General features: G+C 48.0%; 1 protein-coding gene across 1 annotated transcript in view; it reads left to right on the top strand.

The window, feature by feature from the left end:
- shc3 (SHC (Src homology 2 domain containing) transforming protein 3) overlaps positions 1–17,050 on the top strand; it is a 271,811-nt gene extending 254,761 nt beyond the window's left edge. The window contains exon 12 of the mRNA XM_078568592.1: positions 15,176–17,050. Within this exon, the coding sequence (XP_078424718.1) occupies positions 15,176–15,304 (129 nt within the window). The 3' untranslated portion in view covers positions 15,305–17,050. The remainder of the gene's footprint in view (positions 1–15,175) is intronic.
- Positions 17,051–17,372: the final 322 nt, after the last annotated feature.

Below are 17,372 nucleotides of genomic sequence, written 5' to 3'. Positions count from 1 at the left end.
AACCCCGCTTATTATCACCTGTTCCTGCAATACTCCGACTGAACAACAAATGTGACTATCCCACAATATTAAGGATTGACAAGCCCCTGTATCACTTAAAATTTTAACATCTTTACCTACTCCACCCTGTACACATGGAAAGACTTCCCTTTCACATACAAAATCTTCAAACATTCCTGCAACCTGCTCCTCAGAATTCTCCTGGGTAAATTGTAAACACATTCCCACTTCTTCACCTATCATTGATTCTCCCTGTTTTACCTGTACACAAACCACTGGTTTTTCCTGTGCCTGAACCTCAGAACCCACAGTACTTTTACTTCCAGTATTTTTCTGCACCCCTATAATTCCAACAGATTTTCCCTGCAATTTCTAGCACGTTGACTTTGTGTGTCTAACTTTATTACAATGAAAACACCTCAATTTTCGAATGTCACTTCTACCCTCAGCACCTTCCTTTTTATTCTGGTACAAGCCCACCCAGGCTCAGCTGGCTTGCTAGGCAGTCATTAACAGCTGTTGATGTTGTATTTTATTCTTTGGAGAGGTGCAGAGATGATAGATCAGATTCTGTGGGCAGAATCTTACACCTTGTGGGCTGGCACTCGGCCAACCCGATCAGGCATAAAATAGTACGAGAAGATGTTGGGCGAGCGTTGTGATGTCGTCCTGCACGTGTGCAATCTTCTGGATGGTGGGCGCATGTGGGTGTCAGAGCTGCACCCACCATCAATTAAAAGGCCAATTAAGGCCAATAAAAACCCGATTGAACCCACTTTTTCCCTGCCCTTGCGATTTTGCGCTAATTGCATGGGCAAAATGGGCAGGCAGGCAGCCCACATTTTGCAAAACCTCATCCAAGGGCGGGATAAAAAGGGTCAGCAGCATTGCTAGTGTGAGTAGTGAGGAATTTAGGAGATAGTTTGCTTATTTGAACTTGACAGCTTCATCTCTGTTCTGAGCTTCTTTCTTAGCATTTCTAAGCTTCATTCCAGGACTCATTGGTGTCTCCAAGGCCCCAGGAGGATTGTTAATGTGTGGACCCTTCCAGGTATCAGACAGCCTTGTTATCCTGGTAATGGGGATTGTGGTCTCCGCTGGAGGCACCTCCTCTGAGGAGGAAGAGAGGGGCAGAAGGGAGAGGGGGCCTGGTGTCCCAATGCAGCTTCCAGGGGAGTGACCTGTGGGAGGAGAGGCACAGGCACAAGGGGCGCAGGGCCAGCAGGAAGGGGCAGAAGGGACTGCAGAAGACACCACTATCCTGCTGCCAGGGTTTACAGGCAGTGATGCAGCTACCTCAATATGTCTGAGGTGCAATGCCAAAGGAGGCTCTGCCTCTCCAGGGGGACCATGAGCTCCATTTGTCAGATGATTGGGCCTGAGATCACCTCCAACTGTGTGGGTGGAAACCCCATGCCAGTGGCTCTGAAGGTCACAGTGGCTCTCAACTCCTATGCCTCCGGCTCTTTCCAGGGTTCAGTGGGGTATCTTTGTGGAACATCCCAATCAGCTGTCCACAGTTGCATCAAGCTGGTGACAGAAGCTCTGTTGGAGTGGGTAATGACATTTATTCATTTCCGTACGGACAAGGTCAGCTAGGCTGAGTGAGCCAGAGGCTTTGCAGTGATTGCTGGCTTCCCCCACGTCCAGGGTGCTATAGACTGCACACATGTGGCCATCAAGGCGCCAGCAGGTGAGCCCGGTGCCTTCGTCAACAGGAAGGGTTTCCACTCCATGAATGTGCAGATAGTGTGTGATCACAGGATGCTGATTCTACAAGTCTGTGCAAGGTACCCAGGCAGCTTCCATGACGCTTATATCCTCAGACATTCCCAATTCAGGCTATTCAGTGTTCCAGCCCGACTGGATGGATGGCTGCTGGGTGACAGGCTATCCATTGAAGAGGTGGCTTATGACGCCTCTCCGCCACCCAAGAGCAGAGGCAGAACAGTGATACAATAGGAGCCATGCCTCCAGAAGGGTGATGGTCGAGAGGACCATAGGTCTATAGGTCTTCTGAAGATGAGCTTCCAATGCCTGGACCTTCCAGGGGGAGCATTATAATACTCCCCAGAGCAGGTGTCACTGATAGTGGTTGCATGATGCGCTCTCCACAATCTGGCACTGGCAAGGGGGGACCCACTGGAGGAAGAGGATCTTGTCACAGCTCCACAGGCCACAGAGGATGAATCCAGTAGTGAGTCAGAAGAGGAGCACGGTGAGGAAGATGCTGAAGGCATGGAGGCAGGCTTCTGTATCCAACGCTCCTCTAGCTAGGCTGCCAAAAATCTGCTTCCACCTCATGCCAGGTCTGCCTCCTCCATCCCAGATGTCTGAAATGACCCTTTCATTTGAACCCAAAGTCCACTCAGTGCCTGTGCAATAAAGGTCAGTGCCACTCACGTCCAGCATTACATACTGACGTACCCTGCTCCTAAAATATACAAAGGCGAAGCATACTCAAGCCATCAGGACAAGAACAAAATGTATCTCATTTTCACAATCCAATCAAATTAAAATAACCTTCTCTGGTCTTCATTCCCAGACCAGTAAACATAACCAAAACATTACAGAACAGAAGATCACTAGCGATCAATCCCTCTGGTTCTCATGGTGCCTTAAGCTTACTTTACCAAGTGCTACGTCTTGGTTCCCCCCCCCCCCACCTCACCCCCCTTCACTGGCAGCAGCATTGGAGGCAGCCTGTTGACTCTGCTGTCTTGTTGGCCTTGATGATCTTGGCGGTCATCCTCTGACCAGTGCAGCCTGTGCTGGCCCCACCTGGGATGAAGCAGCCAATGCCTTGGCTGGCATCTTCCCAGTCATCGCAGCTTCATCAGATGCCATGGTCACTAGCAGAGGGGGAACTGTTGTCATCATCCAGAGTGCCCTGAGAGGAGCCCACAGAGATGACAAGCAGCTTGTGCGCCAACATGAGGTCACTGTGGACCTCCCTGCTCGCCATTGATGGACAGGCACCTAGCTGGGATACTGGGTGCCTCATCCATCTCCCACACTGGCGCTGACCACCTAAGGTCATTGCCTGTGTGAGGGCTTGCAGGTCCAAGCGCAACCCTAGGAACCCCTCATTCTGTCCCTGGAGCTGCCTCTCCAGGAAAGTCGCCACTCTCTCAATGGAGGAGGCAGTGCGCTCGGACACGAGGGTCAACACAATCCTGCACAACAGAGACCATGTCACGCATACCGTCATGGATCTCCGCCAGATCCTCCTGCACATCACATTAGACATCCAGCATCTGCCGCCTAATGGCTGACTTCAGAGGCTCATCATCTGCCTATGACTCAGCATCGTCCTGGTCTCCAGTAGTCCACCAACAGCTGGCACCCTAGGCACTCTCTGCCTCCGCCTGCTCCTCAAGTGATAGTGAAATCCTCTCATCGCTGTGCTCCGACATTCTAGCTGATGATCTAACGCCCATTGAGGTGTTGGTATGTGTGCTGCTGCCTGGTTCAGAAAGCAGGTGTGACGCATGCACGTGCAACACCTGACGGTCCTCTGGAGTCAGGGGTGACTCTTCGGGGTCCTGCATTCGAGTGTGTGCTGGCAAATATAAGGGAGAACAATGACACGTCATTAGTTTAAGTCATCACACTGTCACTGTGCATGCTAGGTGCCCTGGTGAGACAATGGAGATCTGCATCATGGTGCCATTGTCTTTTATTGATCAATGGGGACTCCAGTTTTGAGTCTCCCATCGATGATGAAACTACACTAGAATATTTGCACCATCCGAAACTTTCACCTCTGTGCACTGCACCCTTACCTTCATCTGACACCCCAGCCTCTCTGCGACCGGCTGACCGAGGAGCTTGGTGCCTCTCTGGTTGCAAGGCATCCTGCTCAAATCTGATTAGGACTATGACGTTTGGGGGGCCTCTGCCTGTCCGCGACATCTCAACGTTGTTATGGCTTGTCTTCTCCTGAAAAGGCAGAGGAGCATTGATTAGTCCACCCTCTACCTGCAACACCATTGCAGCCTGGCCAACCCCACCCGATGAGCAGGGCACATTCGAGTCGTAGCCCTCGAGCCGCAAGGCACTCAGGCCAAGCAGCCAGGGCTCACCCCCTAACACCTCTGGCGTTATTGACGATTGGCACTCAGACTCTAACACCCCTGAACTCCACGGGGTGACAGCCAGACCTTAACATTTCAACATACTGATCCATGAAAACTCAGTACTCACCCTTGCTGAGCGCAGCAGGTGGTTAAACCTTTTGCGGCACTGCACCATGAATGCCGCACAACGTCGTGGCTGCTGACCTGGGCTGCCACCTCCTCCCAAGCTCATTTTGTCACATGCAGGGGCCTCCTCCTTCCATCTCTGGGGATGAGGGTGTCCTTCCTGGCAGCCACCTCCTCCAGGAGGACTGCGAAGCCCTCGTCCGAAAACCCGGGATCTGAGTGCCCACCCGACCTGCCCTCCCACCTGGGGTCTCCAGCCGCATTTGAGGCCATGGCTTCGCCCTTTAGAAGGCAGAAGAGATGTTCTTCCCTGGCAGCCTTCAAGGAGCTGCATGTGCTGTTTTTAAACCGCCCTCGGGTCACCATTAGACCTGGTGGCCGAAAGGCTTCCGCCCCTGCTCAGCCCTTCCCGACCATTGGGAAGACGCATTTCACGCTGGGCAGGCCTTAATTGGCCAGCCAGCATGAAATCGCACTCAGGAGCCAATTGCAGATGGCAGCCTGTTTCCTGACCAGTTGTGGGCCCGCTGATTGTGCGCATCCGCCAAGGATAAAATTCATGTGTACAGGAGCTTTATTTACAATGCTTTTAAAATGTCTGCTCTCATGCTTACAGCAGCCAACCTCAGTCCAGTGACCACTCCCAAGCTTAACCAATCATCCACAGTGAGCAGTTAGCAGACACACATAATCAAACGACAACTAATTGAACAATTGAACACCACAGTCAGGCCATTAATTGGCTTAAAGTTGGTCTTGTGTTCCCATCTTGGAGGAAGTCCTGTTTCTAAGAGCTCTCGACCATCAAATGGTTGACAGCTCTAATCCCACCACTGGGAACAGTGCCCAGTGCTTCGACTGCAACAGACTCCAAGGAAGGGATGCTGCGATACAGCCCAGGTGAAAGCTGAGTCCAAAGTCTAGGCAGGGGCAAGGCTGGCAAGCCCCTGCAAAAGGTTTGGGGTTGGAGATCATCAGTATGTGAGGAAGGTGATACCCACAAAGGAGAACTACCATGCGGCGTGGGGCCACTAATTGGCACGGGGGCCCAAGAAGGAGACAACTCCTCTTACCAGGCCACCTGTTTGCCAGGTTTCAGATGGGCTGGACACTTGGTGTGGCCTCTCCCACTATGGGTAGAATCTCAGCAGCGTGTGCAGGAGGCCCTTAAGTGGCTATTAATTGGCCACTTAAGGGCCTGAATTGGGCCATGAGCAAGCACCTCTCCTGCTGCCGGTAAAGTTGTAGTGGAGGTGGGAATGACACCATTGCCATGGCACCGAATTATATGTGCCCCTCCACTTCCTTATCCCACCCTCGGGAGCCCATAAAATTCCGGCCCAGGTGTTTGGATATTTTTCCCCACTCTCCCTCCACGGCTTTGTTTTATTTTCTTATAGGTTTTCTTATAGATCTAAATGTAGGTCATTGTTGTTGGCTGTCTTGGAGTACTGACATAGTTTTGTCTTTTACTCCGTCAATGGCACCATCGCATTTCTCTCAACGTAGTAGTTAAATGCCAGCAATGAACACCCATGTTATGAAAAAGTTACACACAGGAGGGGGTATAATTTAAACAGCCCTGACCTTTCCCCTCACCACCCATCCATAAACAGAAATGTGGTTTTTGATTTCTATTTGCTTCCCCCTTTGCAAGTAGTGGCGTATTTCCCAACCCCTCAGTTTTGGTGTGATCCAATTTTTAGTAATAACCCCAAGATAGGATGAGCTCAAAGGGTTAGTTTTTTTTGCACACACTCAAATGCGGGAGGAGGGTAGCAACATTGCCTCCTTTTCACTCACACAGTAAAAGAGGGATAGAAAAAGAAAGATTTACAGGACAAAGACCACAGAGAAAAGAACTATTGTTTCATGTGTGTTCAGAGTCTAGAATCAAAATCCAATCATGTGTTCATTCATGGAGATCCACAGGCTGAAAACCTAATGCTATATAATTCACTTTTCCAGTAGAGTTGTCGTCACATGAGGAAATAGGCATACAGAGATGAATCAGTCTTGTAGGCGATGGTACAGAAATTCTAGTATAGATGGGGCAAGGTATTCAATCTAGCTAGAGCCCCTTTTCTGTGCTTCTGCTTGTAGATGTTAAAACGGCAGACTGAGTTTTCAGTACAACAAGGCAATAAAACTGGTTCCACCAGCTTGAGGTTCATGTCACGTGACTCCCACCTCTTCACAGTATCTTTGAAAAAGTGCGTGTATCCCTTTTTCTGAGTCCCTGAAATTAGTAAATGTTCCCGTCTTTAAGGAAAACCTTATAAGGAAAGTTCTGGCGTCCTTTGTCCTAGCAGAAGAATAGGCTCCGGTTGGCCAGGCCTGATTTATGAAATGCAGATGGCCTTTGTACAATTCTCTTTGAATTTTGTCTCTACATCCCACAGGGGCCGTTAGTATCCCTTCAGAGATAACGAGGCACACGTTTCTGCGATACTGCCATGGTAGCTCTTTTTCTTTAAGGGTCACAGACAGACATAGCTTCAGCCATTTAAAAAAGTCTTTTTCCAGCTTTCAAAATTTTAGAAATTAGCCATGAGAATATCTATATATATTTTATAAAAATATCGGGCAGAAAATTACACTCGGCAGGCGTGCGCGCGCACAACCTGGCCGAGCATAAACTGATGCACAATTACATTGGGCGAGCGTCCCAACGTCATTGCGTAGTCCCGTGATATTTTGTTCGGCTGGCACGCACAGTAGTCGGCAGCGCACCCACCAACAATTAAAAGGCCTATTAAGGCCATTAAAAAGTTAATTAAATTCAAATTTACACTGCCCGCCCAACCTAACGATTGGCAGGCAGGCAAAAAGGCCAAGTGGCCTTTACATTTTTTAGGAAAGCTCATCAACGGGCGGGATGAGGTTTCCTAAAGCAAATAATAATCACATAAAAATTTTACACTTGATTAAAACCATGTCCCTGCTCATGTGTCAGAGTCACACGAGGGGACATGTTTCATAGCATTTATAAGAACTTTAATTTTTTATCCGAAATCAGTTCATCTCCCTGAGGCAGGGAGCTGCCTCAGGGAGATTATGTAGCGTGCACTCGCATGCATGCCTGAAGGTCGCGCTTGCCTGGCTCACCCTCCTCACCCCACCCGCACAGGTGGCACTGAGCGCTGCCGCTCGTGTTCCACGTTGGGTGGGCTTTAATTGGCCCGCCAGTGTGAATTGCCCTTCAAGCCCGATGGCAGGCGGTGGTCGGCTTCCCAACTGCCCCCACCCGACCCCGCCAAGCCCGCACGCCAAGGGCAAAATTCTGCCCATCCAGTGTGAGGTCTTAGTCCCCTGACAAAAATCACAAGTCATACGCAACACAAGCTGAACTTTCAACTTCAGTGGGACATAAAATAGATGCGACTGAATTGGATACCATTATATTCCTCACCTGATTTTTCTTTCTACTAACTTCAACGGAAGTGACAGTCAGGCAGGGTGCACAACAAGTGGAAACTCCAATAGCGTCCATTGCAAACTCTCCTGAAGTTGAAAGTTCTAACAGATGGATGCATCTTAAGCCATTATCTTAAAGAGAGTTAACACATTCATAGTACACATAAACAGAATAATTTACATGTTTCATGTTGATGGGATTTTTAATCTTCTTATCACTTCCATATGTCGTTCTGAAGTGGAAGAGGGCAGAATGGTGCCAGACGTCTTCAACAGCACTGCTAAGGTTGCTCAATAAGTGCTCGATTAGACCCTTTCATATTTAGAACCTTTCTCTCAAAATCACTCCAGAATGAGAGGATAAATGTGTCCTCTGTTTTGGTTGTAATACATAAAATAAATTTGACTGTTCTCAACCCAGTTCCTCATACATATGCACTCATATGCAGAATTACCCATATTTAGGTGCTCCCTCAAAAAGATTGGAGAGTGGAGGTAGGTTGTGAGGGGCTATGCAGTTGAAATGGAAAATTGAACTATCACTCTGGAGCAAGAAGAGATAGTTTCCTGAGTTGAAACTAAGACACTTTGTTAGGACAGTATAGGAGGACTGTTGTTCTGCATTTGGCTGCACTATTGTCGAGCTGGAGATACCTGATGCTGACAATACATATAAGAAGTGGAAGAAAAAATCTATTCTCTACAATCCTTCATATATTAATGAAACCAGAATTTTCCCTTACTGCAATTTTAAGACTGTATTTTTGTAAAAAAAAACACTACTCTAACTGCTTTAGGTACAAAAATGCTGCAATTAAACCTGCAAGCCTCACAATGCCTATGCTGCCTTTCTGTCCTGTAAAAGACTGTTCTATAAACTGTATCACCCAGGTTACTGAATGTAGCATGAATGCTTGTACTAATCATGTAGCTAAAATTTTGCTTTGATTTGCATCTACTCGAAATGCTGAAACAGAATTTTAAAAATATTTTGAAAATACACTGTGACCCCTCGAGTCTGGAATTTATTATTCGGAAGCACCAGTTGTCCAGAAATTATTTGAGTTGACCTTCGACGTCATCGGCATCATTTTAGTACAGTACTTTGGGAGCTGAAGCAAGGAAGATACGCTATTTGGATCAGTAAAACAATTTTATTACTGCTTTATAATGTTTTATCGCTGTTTTATGTTTGAAGTAAACAATTATATGGGCAGAATTTTCCGTTGTGGGATTGGAGAGCGGGTGCGGGCGCAGGCGGGCGCGGATCCGATCGCCGCCTGTGTTGGGGTCCACCCTGCCATTTTACGCAGGCAGGCCAATTGAGGCCCGTCCAGCATATTTGCCGACTCCCCTGGATAGCGGGAGTGTGCGGACGGTGGCAGCGTGCACAGACTGCTGGGTCCAATGGCGACCCAGCAGTCTGTTTAAAAGAAGGCCTTTTGTAGGCTGCTGACAATGGCCAGTTCGAGGGCACACCAGAGGGGGTCGGGTGAGCGGGCCAGGCTGGAGGGAAGGGCAGAGGAGCAGGCCAGGCTGCAGGGTAGGCCAGCGAGTGTGCCAATGCACCCCTCATTTTTCAAATGAATGCCTTGCTGCCGTTCTCGAGGAGGTGGCAGCATGGCAGGAGGTGTTGGTCCCCCAGGATGGGAGGAGGAGGCACCCCCGACATGACCAAACATGCCTGAGAGGAGGTGGCGGAGGTGGTGAACTCCTGTGACGTGGTGTGGCACACCTGGATCGAGTGCCGTAAGCGCTTCAATGATTTGTTGTGCTCTGGCAGGGTGAGTACCATGTTGGCATTGGGCATTTAACCCAGCAGGTAGCCTTAGCCTTTGAGGTCCCCCCGCCCCCCCAAGTTTTACTGTCATGACTGCATTGAATGATGTTGGGCATTTTTCCTTAGTTGGGTGGGCAAGCAGATAGTGCCCATGCTTAGATCAGCCTGTGTGGTTCATGAGGAGATGAGTTCTCCCCTGCACCATGTGTTGCTCTTAGACGCACATGACTAGTCTGGGGGCAACCTGCAAGAGATGCAGCTAGGCGCATTCGCAGAACACCAGCACATGTCCTATTCACGGTGATGAGATGGTGGAAGGTGAGCCTCAAGGTGTCATGGCCAAGAGCCATCTGCTGCCCTTTACGCTGCATGTGGTTGCACATCCTTGCTATGGGAGCAAATACCGTGTGGTTCCTAAAGTGATGTACGGAGCATGTGTTGGGGGGTGGTTGGGAGCAGGCTATCTTTGTGTGAGTGATCAGCAGTAGCGGGGAGATGAGGCACTGGAGGCCTGATATGGGCCACTGTGGTTGGGGTGCGGCGTGCGTGTGCAGAGCCCATGTGCAATTTGCCGCAATGAATGGTGTTCTCTCTTTCTCAGGAGAAGAATGCTCATAATGCCTCGAAGTGTGTGAGGACTCGAGGCGGCCAGGCACACCTCCTCATCTTAAGCAGATTCAAGCAGGAGGCCCTTGAGCTGGAGAGGCGGCATGCACCCAGGTCAACTGGTCGGTGAGGCTGGGGTGGCACGGCCAGGTATTTGAGGCCAACAGTGAGAACCGTAATGTTCCCCCAACATCCATAGCACTGATGATTGTTAAATTAGTTTTTGTTGCAACATTGCTCGGTCACAGAGTGATAGAGTTAGAGGTGTGCAGCACAGAAAAAGGCCCTTCAGCCCATCGAGGATGCGCGGGTCAAACATTTATCTAACTAGTCTAATCCCATTTTCCAGCACTTTTCCAGCCCATAGCCTTGTATGCCATGGCATTGCAAGTGCATATCCAAATACTTATTACATGTTATGAGGGTTTCTGCATCTACCACCCTTTCAGGCAATGCCTTCCAGATTCCCAACACCCTCTGTGTGCAAAAGTTGCTCATCACATCCCCTGTAAACCTCCTGCCCATTACCTTAAATCTATGCTCCCTGGTTATTGATCCCTCCACCAACGGGAAAAGTTCCTTTCTGTCTACCCTATCAATGCCCCTCATAAGTTTATACACCTCAATCATGTCCCCCCTCAATCTCCTCTGCCCCAGGGGAAATAACCCCAGCCTATGCAATCTCTCCTCATAACTGAAACTCTCCAGGCCAGGCAACATCCTGGTAAATCTCCTCTGCACTCTCTCCACTGCAATCACACCCCTCCCATAATGTGCATTCCAGAACTGCACACAGTACTGTAGCTGTGGCCTAAGCAGCGTTTTCTACAGTTCGAACATTACCTCTCTGCTCCTATATTCTATGCCTCAGCTAATAAAGGCAAGTATGCCATATGCCTTCTTATGTATATGTATCACCTTATGTATCTGTCCCGCTACCTTAAGGGACCAGTCGACATGCACACCAAGGTCCCTCTGATCCTCGTTACTTCCCAGGGTCCTACCATTCATCATGTATTCCTGTGCCTTGTTTATCCTGCCCAAGTGCATCACCTCACACTTATCCACATAACATTCCATTTGGCATTCATCATCCCATCTGGTCAGCCCGTCTATATCCTCCTATAATGTCCTATCCTCCTCACTATTTGCCACCCCACCAATGTTCGTGTCAATTGGTTCTGGAAGGTTGAGCGCTTAATGTGCCAAAGGGAAAGGGATGAAGTGTGTCACTGTGTGCACGCTAACTGATCCACTGTCCTTGTTGTTCCTTTCATCATCAGAGCACGGCCGGCAGGAGGAGCAGCAGATGCCCCCTCTCACACCTGAGGGCCCTCAAGTCTCACCTGCGTCACACCATTTCTGTGTGGCAGGCACCAGTGCAGATACTAGCACCTCGGTGGGCATTGGAACATCAACTAGTGTCCGGGGTCACAGTGGAGAGGGCACTTCACATTCGCTGGAGGAGCTGGCAGAGACAGAGAGTGTCGATGGTGCCAGCAGTCAGAGGACTGCAGGAGACCAGGCACATGCTCAGTCGGTGCCTGATAATGTGCCTCTGGAGTCGTCTGCAACGCAGCAGCTGCAGGAAATGTGGCCGGGTGTGTGGGAGCATCTGGGTGTGATACATGAGGCTGTGCTTCGCTTGGTGTCTGTGATGCAGGAGTCCACATGGACGATCGCCGAAGCAATGAGCCACATATCCGTGTGCCATCCGTCCTCCATGGAGAGAGTGGTGACTCCCGTGGAGAAGCTCCTCCAGGAGACCTGTCAGGGCTTCCTGGGGATGTGCTCAAACCAGGAAGCCTTCACATTGGCAATGAGCTCAGCTGCTCACTGCCAGTGTGGGAGATGGTGTGGGCATTAAGCTTCCCAGCTCAGTGCCCATCCATCCACGGTAAGCAGGGAGGTCCGAGGCGACCTCACGTCAGCGCAGCAGCTGCCTGGCCTCTTTCGGGCGCCTCTCAGGGCACTCCAGATGAGGGCAGCAGCTCCTCCGCCCCTCTCCCAGTGACCATATCATCTGGTGAGGCTGCGACGACTGGGGAGATGGAACGGGCCGCTCCCTCCCAGGCGGGGCCAGCACTGGCTCCACGGGCCAGAGGACAACCGCCAAGGTCATCAAGGCCAACAGGGCAGCAGAGTCAGCAGGCTGTCTCAGCTGCCACCCCGAGCGACGGGGCAGCACCAAGACGTAGCACCCGGAAACGGAAACATAAGCCACATTAGGCACACCATGGGTTTCTCACTGGTGCTTTTGTGTTTGCCTGTGATTAGGTCCTTAGGATTTCTTTTTGCTTGATTACAGTATTGTTTAATAATTGGGAGAATTTCTGATTTGAAAATTAAAATTCTGATGTGTGACCATGGCTGAGGGTGGCTCATTTGTTCTGCATGTGTATGTTTAAGAAAACTGTCATGAGTGTTTGTTTGGGCATTCAAATTTATGTACTAGGTCCTTAGTTCCTGCTGATGACCTGGCAGATTTTGCACTTAGGTATCGAGTATGGATATGCCAGGCAAGGCTGGTCCTGCTGATCCATTTGTGTTGTGCTAGATGAAGGTTCATTGGATTAAAGCCTCCCAGGTGTCCCGGCCTTCTTGGTGTAGTCCCGGGTCAGCTTTTCCCTGTGCATGCTCGGGAATCACTGCTGGACTCATCGTGTGTAGCCGCAGACACTGCGTCGATGGACAGAATTTAGCCCTCGATGGGCGAGCGGGCCTCACCAGCTCGGCGGCGGGCAGGCAGCTGACTCCCACCGCCGAAACGAGGCCCGCTGCCATTTTGAGTGGGCGGGCCAATTAAGGCCTGCCCAGTGGCCTGCCCGACAGGAAGTGCTATGCTTTTCCTGTGCGGGGGGTGGAGAGATTCCCCAACTGTCAAAGTGCGCTCTTTCACGCATGCGCACGAAGGAGCGCACTGCTCCCTGAGGCAAAGTCCTGTCTCAGGGAATTTACTGACAGGTAAGAAAAGTCAAAAAATAGAAAATATTAAAATTATTAACATGTCCCCCTCATGTGACAATGTCACACAAGATGGGACATGTTAATAAGAAACACATAAAGTTCATTAAATTTTTAAAAAACAGACATGAAACTTCATTCCGCCAGTGGATGAAGTTTCATGAATAATCAGAAGCCTGCTGGGGCTCCTGGCCTGCCCGCCAGCCTTAAGCTTGGACGGGGAGGGTCTTTAACAAGGCTAATTAGCCTGCCAATGGCTTTAATTGGCCATTGACAGGTCGGCAGGCGGACAGCTGATTTCGCCGTCCGCCTGCCTTCCTGAAGATTTAAATGGACCAGGATGACGTCGGGGGTTCCTCCCGACATCATCCTGCATCATTTTCCCCTTGGCGAGCGGGCCCCGCCCCCAAATCGCCGAGCGGAAAATCCTTCAGGATGTCTTCATCGTCCACAATGTTCCCCCTTTCCAGCGCAAGATTGTGGAGAGCGCAGCATGCAACCACTGTCACCAAGACACGATCTGGGGGGTACTGGAATCCGCCCCATGAGCGGTCCAGGCATCAGAAGCGCATCTTGTGAAGACCGATGGTTCTCTCCACCACAGCCCTTGTGGAGGTGTGGCTCCTATTGTACCGCTGCTCAGCTTCTGATCTTGGATGGCAGAAAGGCGTCATGAGCCACCTTCTGAGGGGATAGGCCTTGTCACCCAGCAGCCATCCATCAAGCTGGGCCGGAGCGCTGAAGAGACCCGGCACCTGGGAGTGTCTGAGGATGTAGGCGTTGCAGGAGCTGCCTGGGTACCTTGCACAGACTTGTAGAATCTGCATCCTGTGATCACACACTATCTGCATGTTCATGGAGTGGAAACCCTTCCTGTTGATGAAGGCACCGGGCTCACCTGCTGGCGCCTTGATGGCCACATGTGTGCAGTCTATAGCACCCTGGACGCGGGGGAAGCCAGCAATGGCCGCGAAGCCTCTGGCTCACTGTGTCTGACTTGCCTGGTCACAGCGGAAGTGGATGAAGGTCAATGCACGCCTGAACAGAGCGTCTGTGACCTGCTTGATACTAGTATGGACAGCTGATTGGGAGACACCTCAAAGATCGCCCACCGAGACCTGGAAGGAGCCAGAGGCATAGAGATTAAGGGCAGCTGTGACCTTCAGAGCCACTGGCACGGGGTGTCCACCCACACAGTTAGGGGAGATTTCAAGACCTATCACCTGACAGATATAGTTGACTGACTCCCTTGAGAGATGGAGCCTCCTTCGGCACTGCACCTCAGACATATTGAGGTAGCTGCTTCGCCGCCTGTATACCCTGGCAGCAGGATAGTGGCATCTTCTGCGGCCCCTTCCACCTTGGACAACCTCTTGGCCCTGCGCCCCTTGTGCCTGCGCCTGTCCTCCCAAAGGTGGCTCCCCTGGATGCTGAATGTGCACTCCTGGCCTCCTCCTCCTTCTAGCCCTCCCTTCCTCCTTAGAGGAGCTGCCTTCAGTGGAAATGTCAGATCCCATACCCAGGCTAAGGGAAGGCTTCCTGAAAGCTACAGGCCAGATAAAGATTCCTGACTGCAGAGTGCTGACCTGAAGGTTAAAAGTACACAGAAAGCTGCTGGAATGTGTTATGAACTGCTGCAGATCACACAAGCAAGTTTAAAATACTTTCTCCAATAAATACTCCACAAAGCAGATTGATGACCCCACTGAGCCCTCTTATCCCGCCCGTGGATGAGGTTCATAGAAAAGTCTCTTACCCGCCTACCCGCCGTGCCCGTGTGCCGACCCGGAGATCGCACGGGTGCCTAAAAATCGGCGTCGATTGAAGAACAAAAAGCCTTAACTGGCCCGTTAATTAATGGTGGGCGCACGTCGGACTTCATCGCGTGCCTGCCCAGTGAAATATCGCGATAGTGCGCGGTGACGCCAGGATGCTCGCTCGATGTTACCGCGCACATCACCCAGAAAATTCTGCCCACGGTGTTTTCCAGGTCATACACTTGTGGTTGCGCATTCTAATGTCATTCTCTAATTCATAAAATTCTGAAATCCAGATTTGATCCTGAGCATTCCAGACTGGAGAGGTTACAGTGTATTCAGATACAATGAAAAAGCACCATAGTCATGTGTGGAAAATATAAAATGCCTGTATGGTATTTTCTGGCACTAAACTTTTCATATTCTTTTATTGTTTGTTTTTAAAGGTTCGGACTAAAGATCATATATTTGAAAGCATTAGTCACCTTATCTGCCATCACCGTGACAGCAATTTGCCTATAGTCTCAGCTGGAAGCGAACTGTGCCTGAGGCAATCAGTTGAGAGAAAGCAATGATTGCCAGAGCTAGTCATGTGATTGTAATAACTTGGTGGAAATTCTTATTCCCTGGTCTATTATTTAGTGAAAGCAGGGAGGAGAGATCTCTGAATTTTGAGATAACTGTGTGATTTATGTGAATTGATATTGTGTGGCTCAAAAGAAGCAGGGGTTTTACTTGAATACTTAATGCAAAAGGTTGGGTTGGAAAAAGGGTTGTGAAGATGTTTTATGCTCTGTGTTTCAACTTGAATCATTATATTTCTAAGAGATATTGAATCATTTACTATTGTATAGATGAAATGCTGATATCTAGCACACATGATGCAGAAATTATATTTTATGATTTTTTTCTTGGTGTCTTCACATGGAACGTTTTACTACAGAAGCACAATATTTAAAACATTTAAAGGAAGATGTTTAACTGAAATGACTTTAATTGCAGCTACTATTTTAAGGAATTATAGTCTTTTAGAGAAAAAAAAGAGTCAAAATCTTCAAATAGCTATTTGGTGATAAACCTGAAATTGATGGTGTAGCTTATTTTGTCTTTGAAGATTGTAACTGAAATCTTACTAACAATGTGTTCATGTGAATGTGTTTTATGACTGTGTTGTTTTTATCTGAAAAATTAAGAACACGAGAACTATAATGACAGAGTGTCTGCCATTGATATACGGTTATTACACAGGATTTTCACTTTGAATGCTTTTCATTTACTTGCAGACCATTATAACTCTTTTGAGTATGATGTGCTTTTGCATACAGACATATAATTGATATTGGTGTGAAATGAACACAATGTACATTTTAAATACAGCTGATGAAAAATGCCACCATATTAAACATTTTATTGATGAGGTGGTTTATCTGGCTTCTTGTGTGGTTGGATGCAGAGAACTTGCTTATTACTCAGAGATTTAAATCAACCAGAATCTACCACAGTATAATTAAGTTATTTAAAACAATTCTTGAATTTGTATAATTATTTTATTCTGTGAATTGAATGAATGTTACAGTTTTTCTCATGATTGTAAATTGTAGGTAACAGAGCATTTTGATGTAATAAACATGCCAAGCAATTTTCAAGATATTTGCTTAGCAGCAAGTCATATTAGCTTATTAAAAGCTTACATAAAATACGCACAAAGCCTGCAATAGATTAGTTCTTTATTGAAATCAATTGGAAGGCTTAAAATGTAAAAAAAATGCTTAAAACTAGCGGTTGTTGTTGGTTGGGATGGATTTCCTCATGATATTACGGTACCAAATCCATGGCTACCAATCATTGTCACTTTGACAAGTCTAATAGAAGTCAAGAAATTATTGACTATTTTTTACTACTATACTCAATTTCATTGAAAACTACCATCAAGCTTAGCACAAATGTGAAATTATTGCCCAGTTTCTGGCAAATCATACTGTTGTCTTCATATTTAACTTTTAAAATGCTAGTGTTTTGCTAACAGCATAGGGTTCATCATTATTCAGTGAAGTGAAGGCCGATGAAACAATTTTAAAACTCACAAAACAGTTGCTGAAGATAAGAGAATTAAATTTACAAGTTCTGCCAGGCAACACTGAATCTTTAGCTCTGCTACAAAAAACGTGCCTTTTGATCGGATAGTAGTGCGTATCTCAGAGGCTGCTGTTTTGAATATAAATTAATTGCAACATTTTTTCATAAACTATGTTTACATTTGTATTTGTTGATTATTAAAAAAGAATTGTATGACTGTTGGCAATAAAACAACAATTATGTGGCATGTTGTGTTTTTCCTTATGGAACTTACATTAAAAATACTTTAGCCATGAGAAAAAAATCAGAAACCATTGATATTCGGTAATGACATCAAGCCAATGCAATTGCCGAGTTGTTCTAATGACAAGGAGAGAAACAGGAATGGTAGGAACTGAAATAAGAGCAAAAGTTGCTGCAAGCTCAGAGCAATTATTTTGTCCTGTCTTTTAGAGCCTTTGGATTTTCCCAAGAGGTTAATAAATTGGTATCCTAACCTTGAATGACATTTACCTATACTGTAAATTGTAATTATACTTGTTTATTAAAACATTAACAAAACATTAC

Source organism: Cetorhinus maximus, chromosome 2 (assembly GCF_964194155.1).
Source record: "Cetorhinus maximus chromosome 2, sCetMax3.hap1.1, whole genome shotgun sequence".
NCBI lineage: Eukaryota > Metazoa > Chordata > Chondrichthyes > Lamniformes > Cetorhinidae > Cetorhinus > Cetorhinus maximus.
The sequence above is the reverse complement of the archived record's forward strand: the minus strand, read 5'-3'. Positions and strand labels throughout refer to the sequence as shown.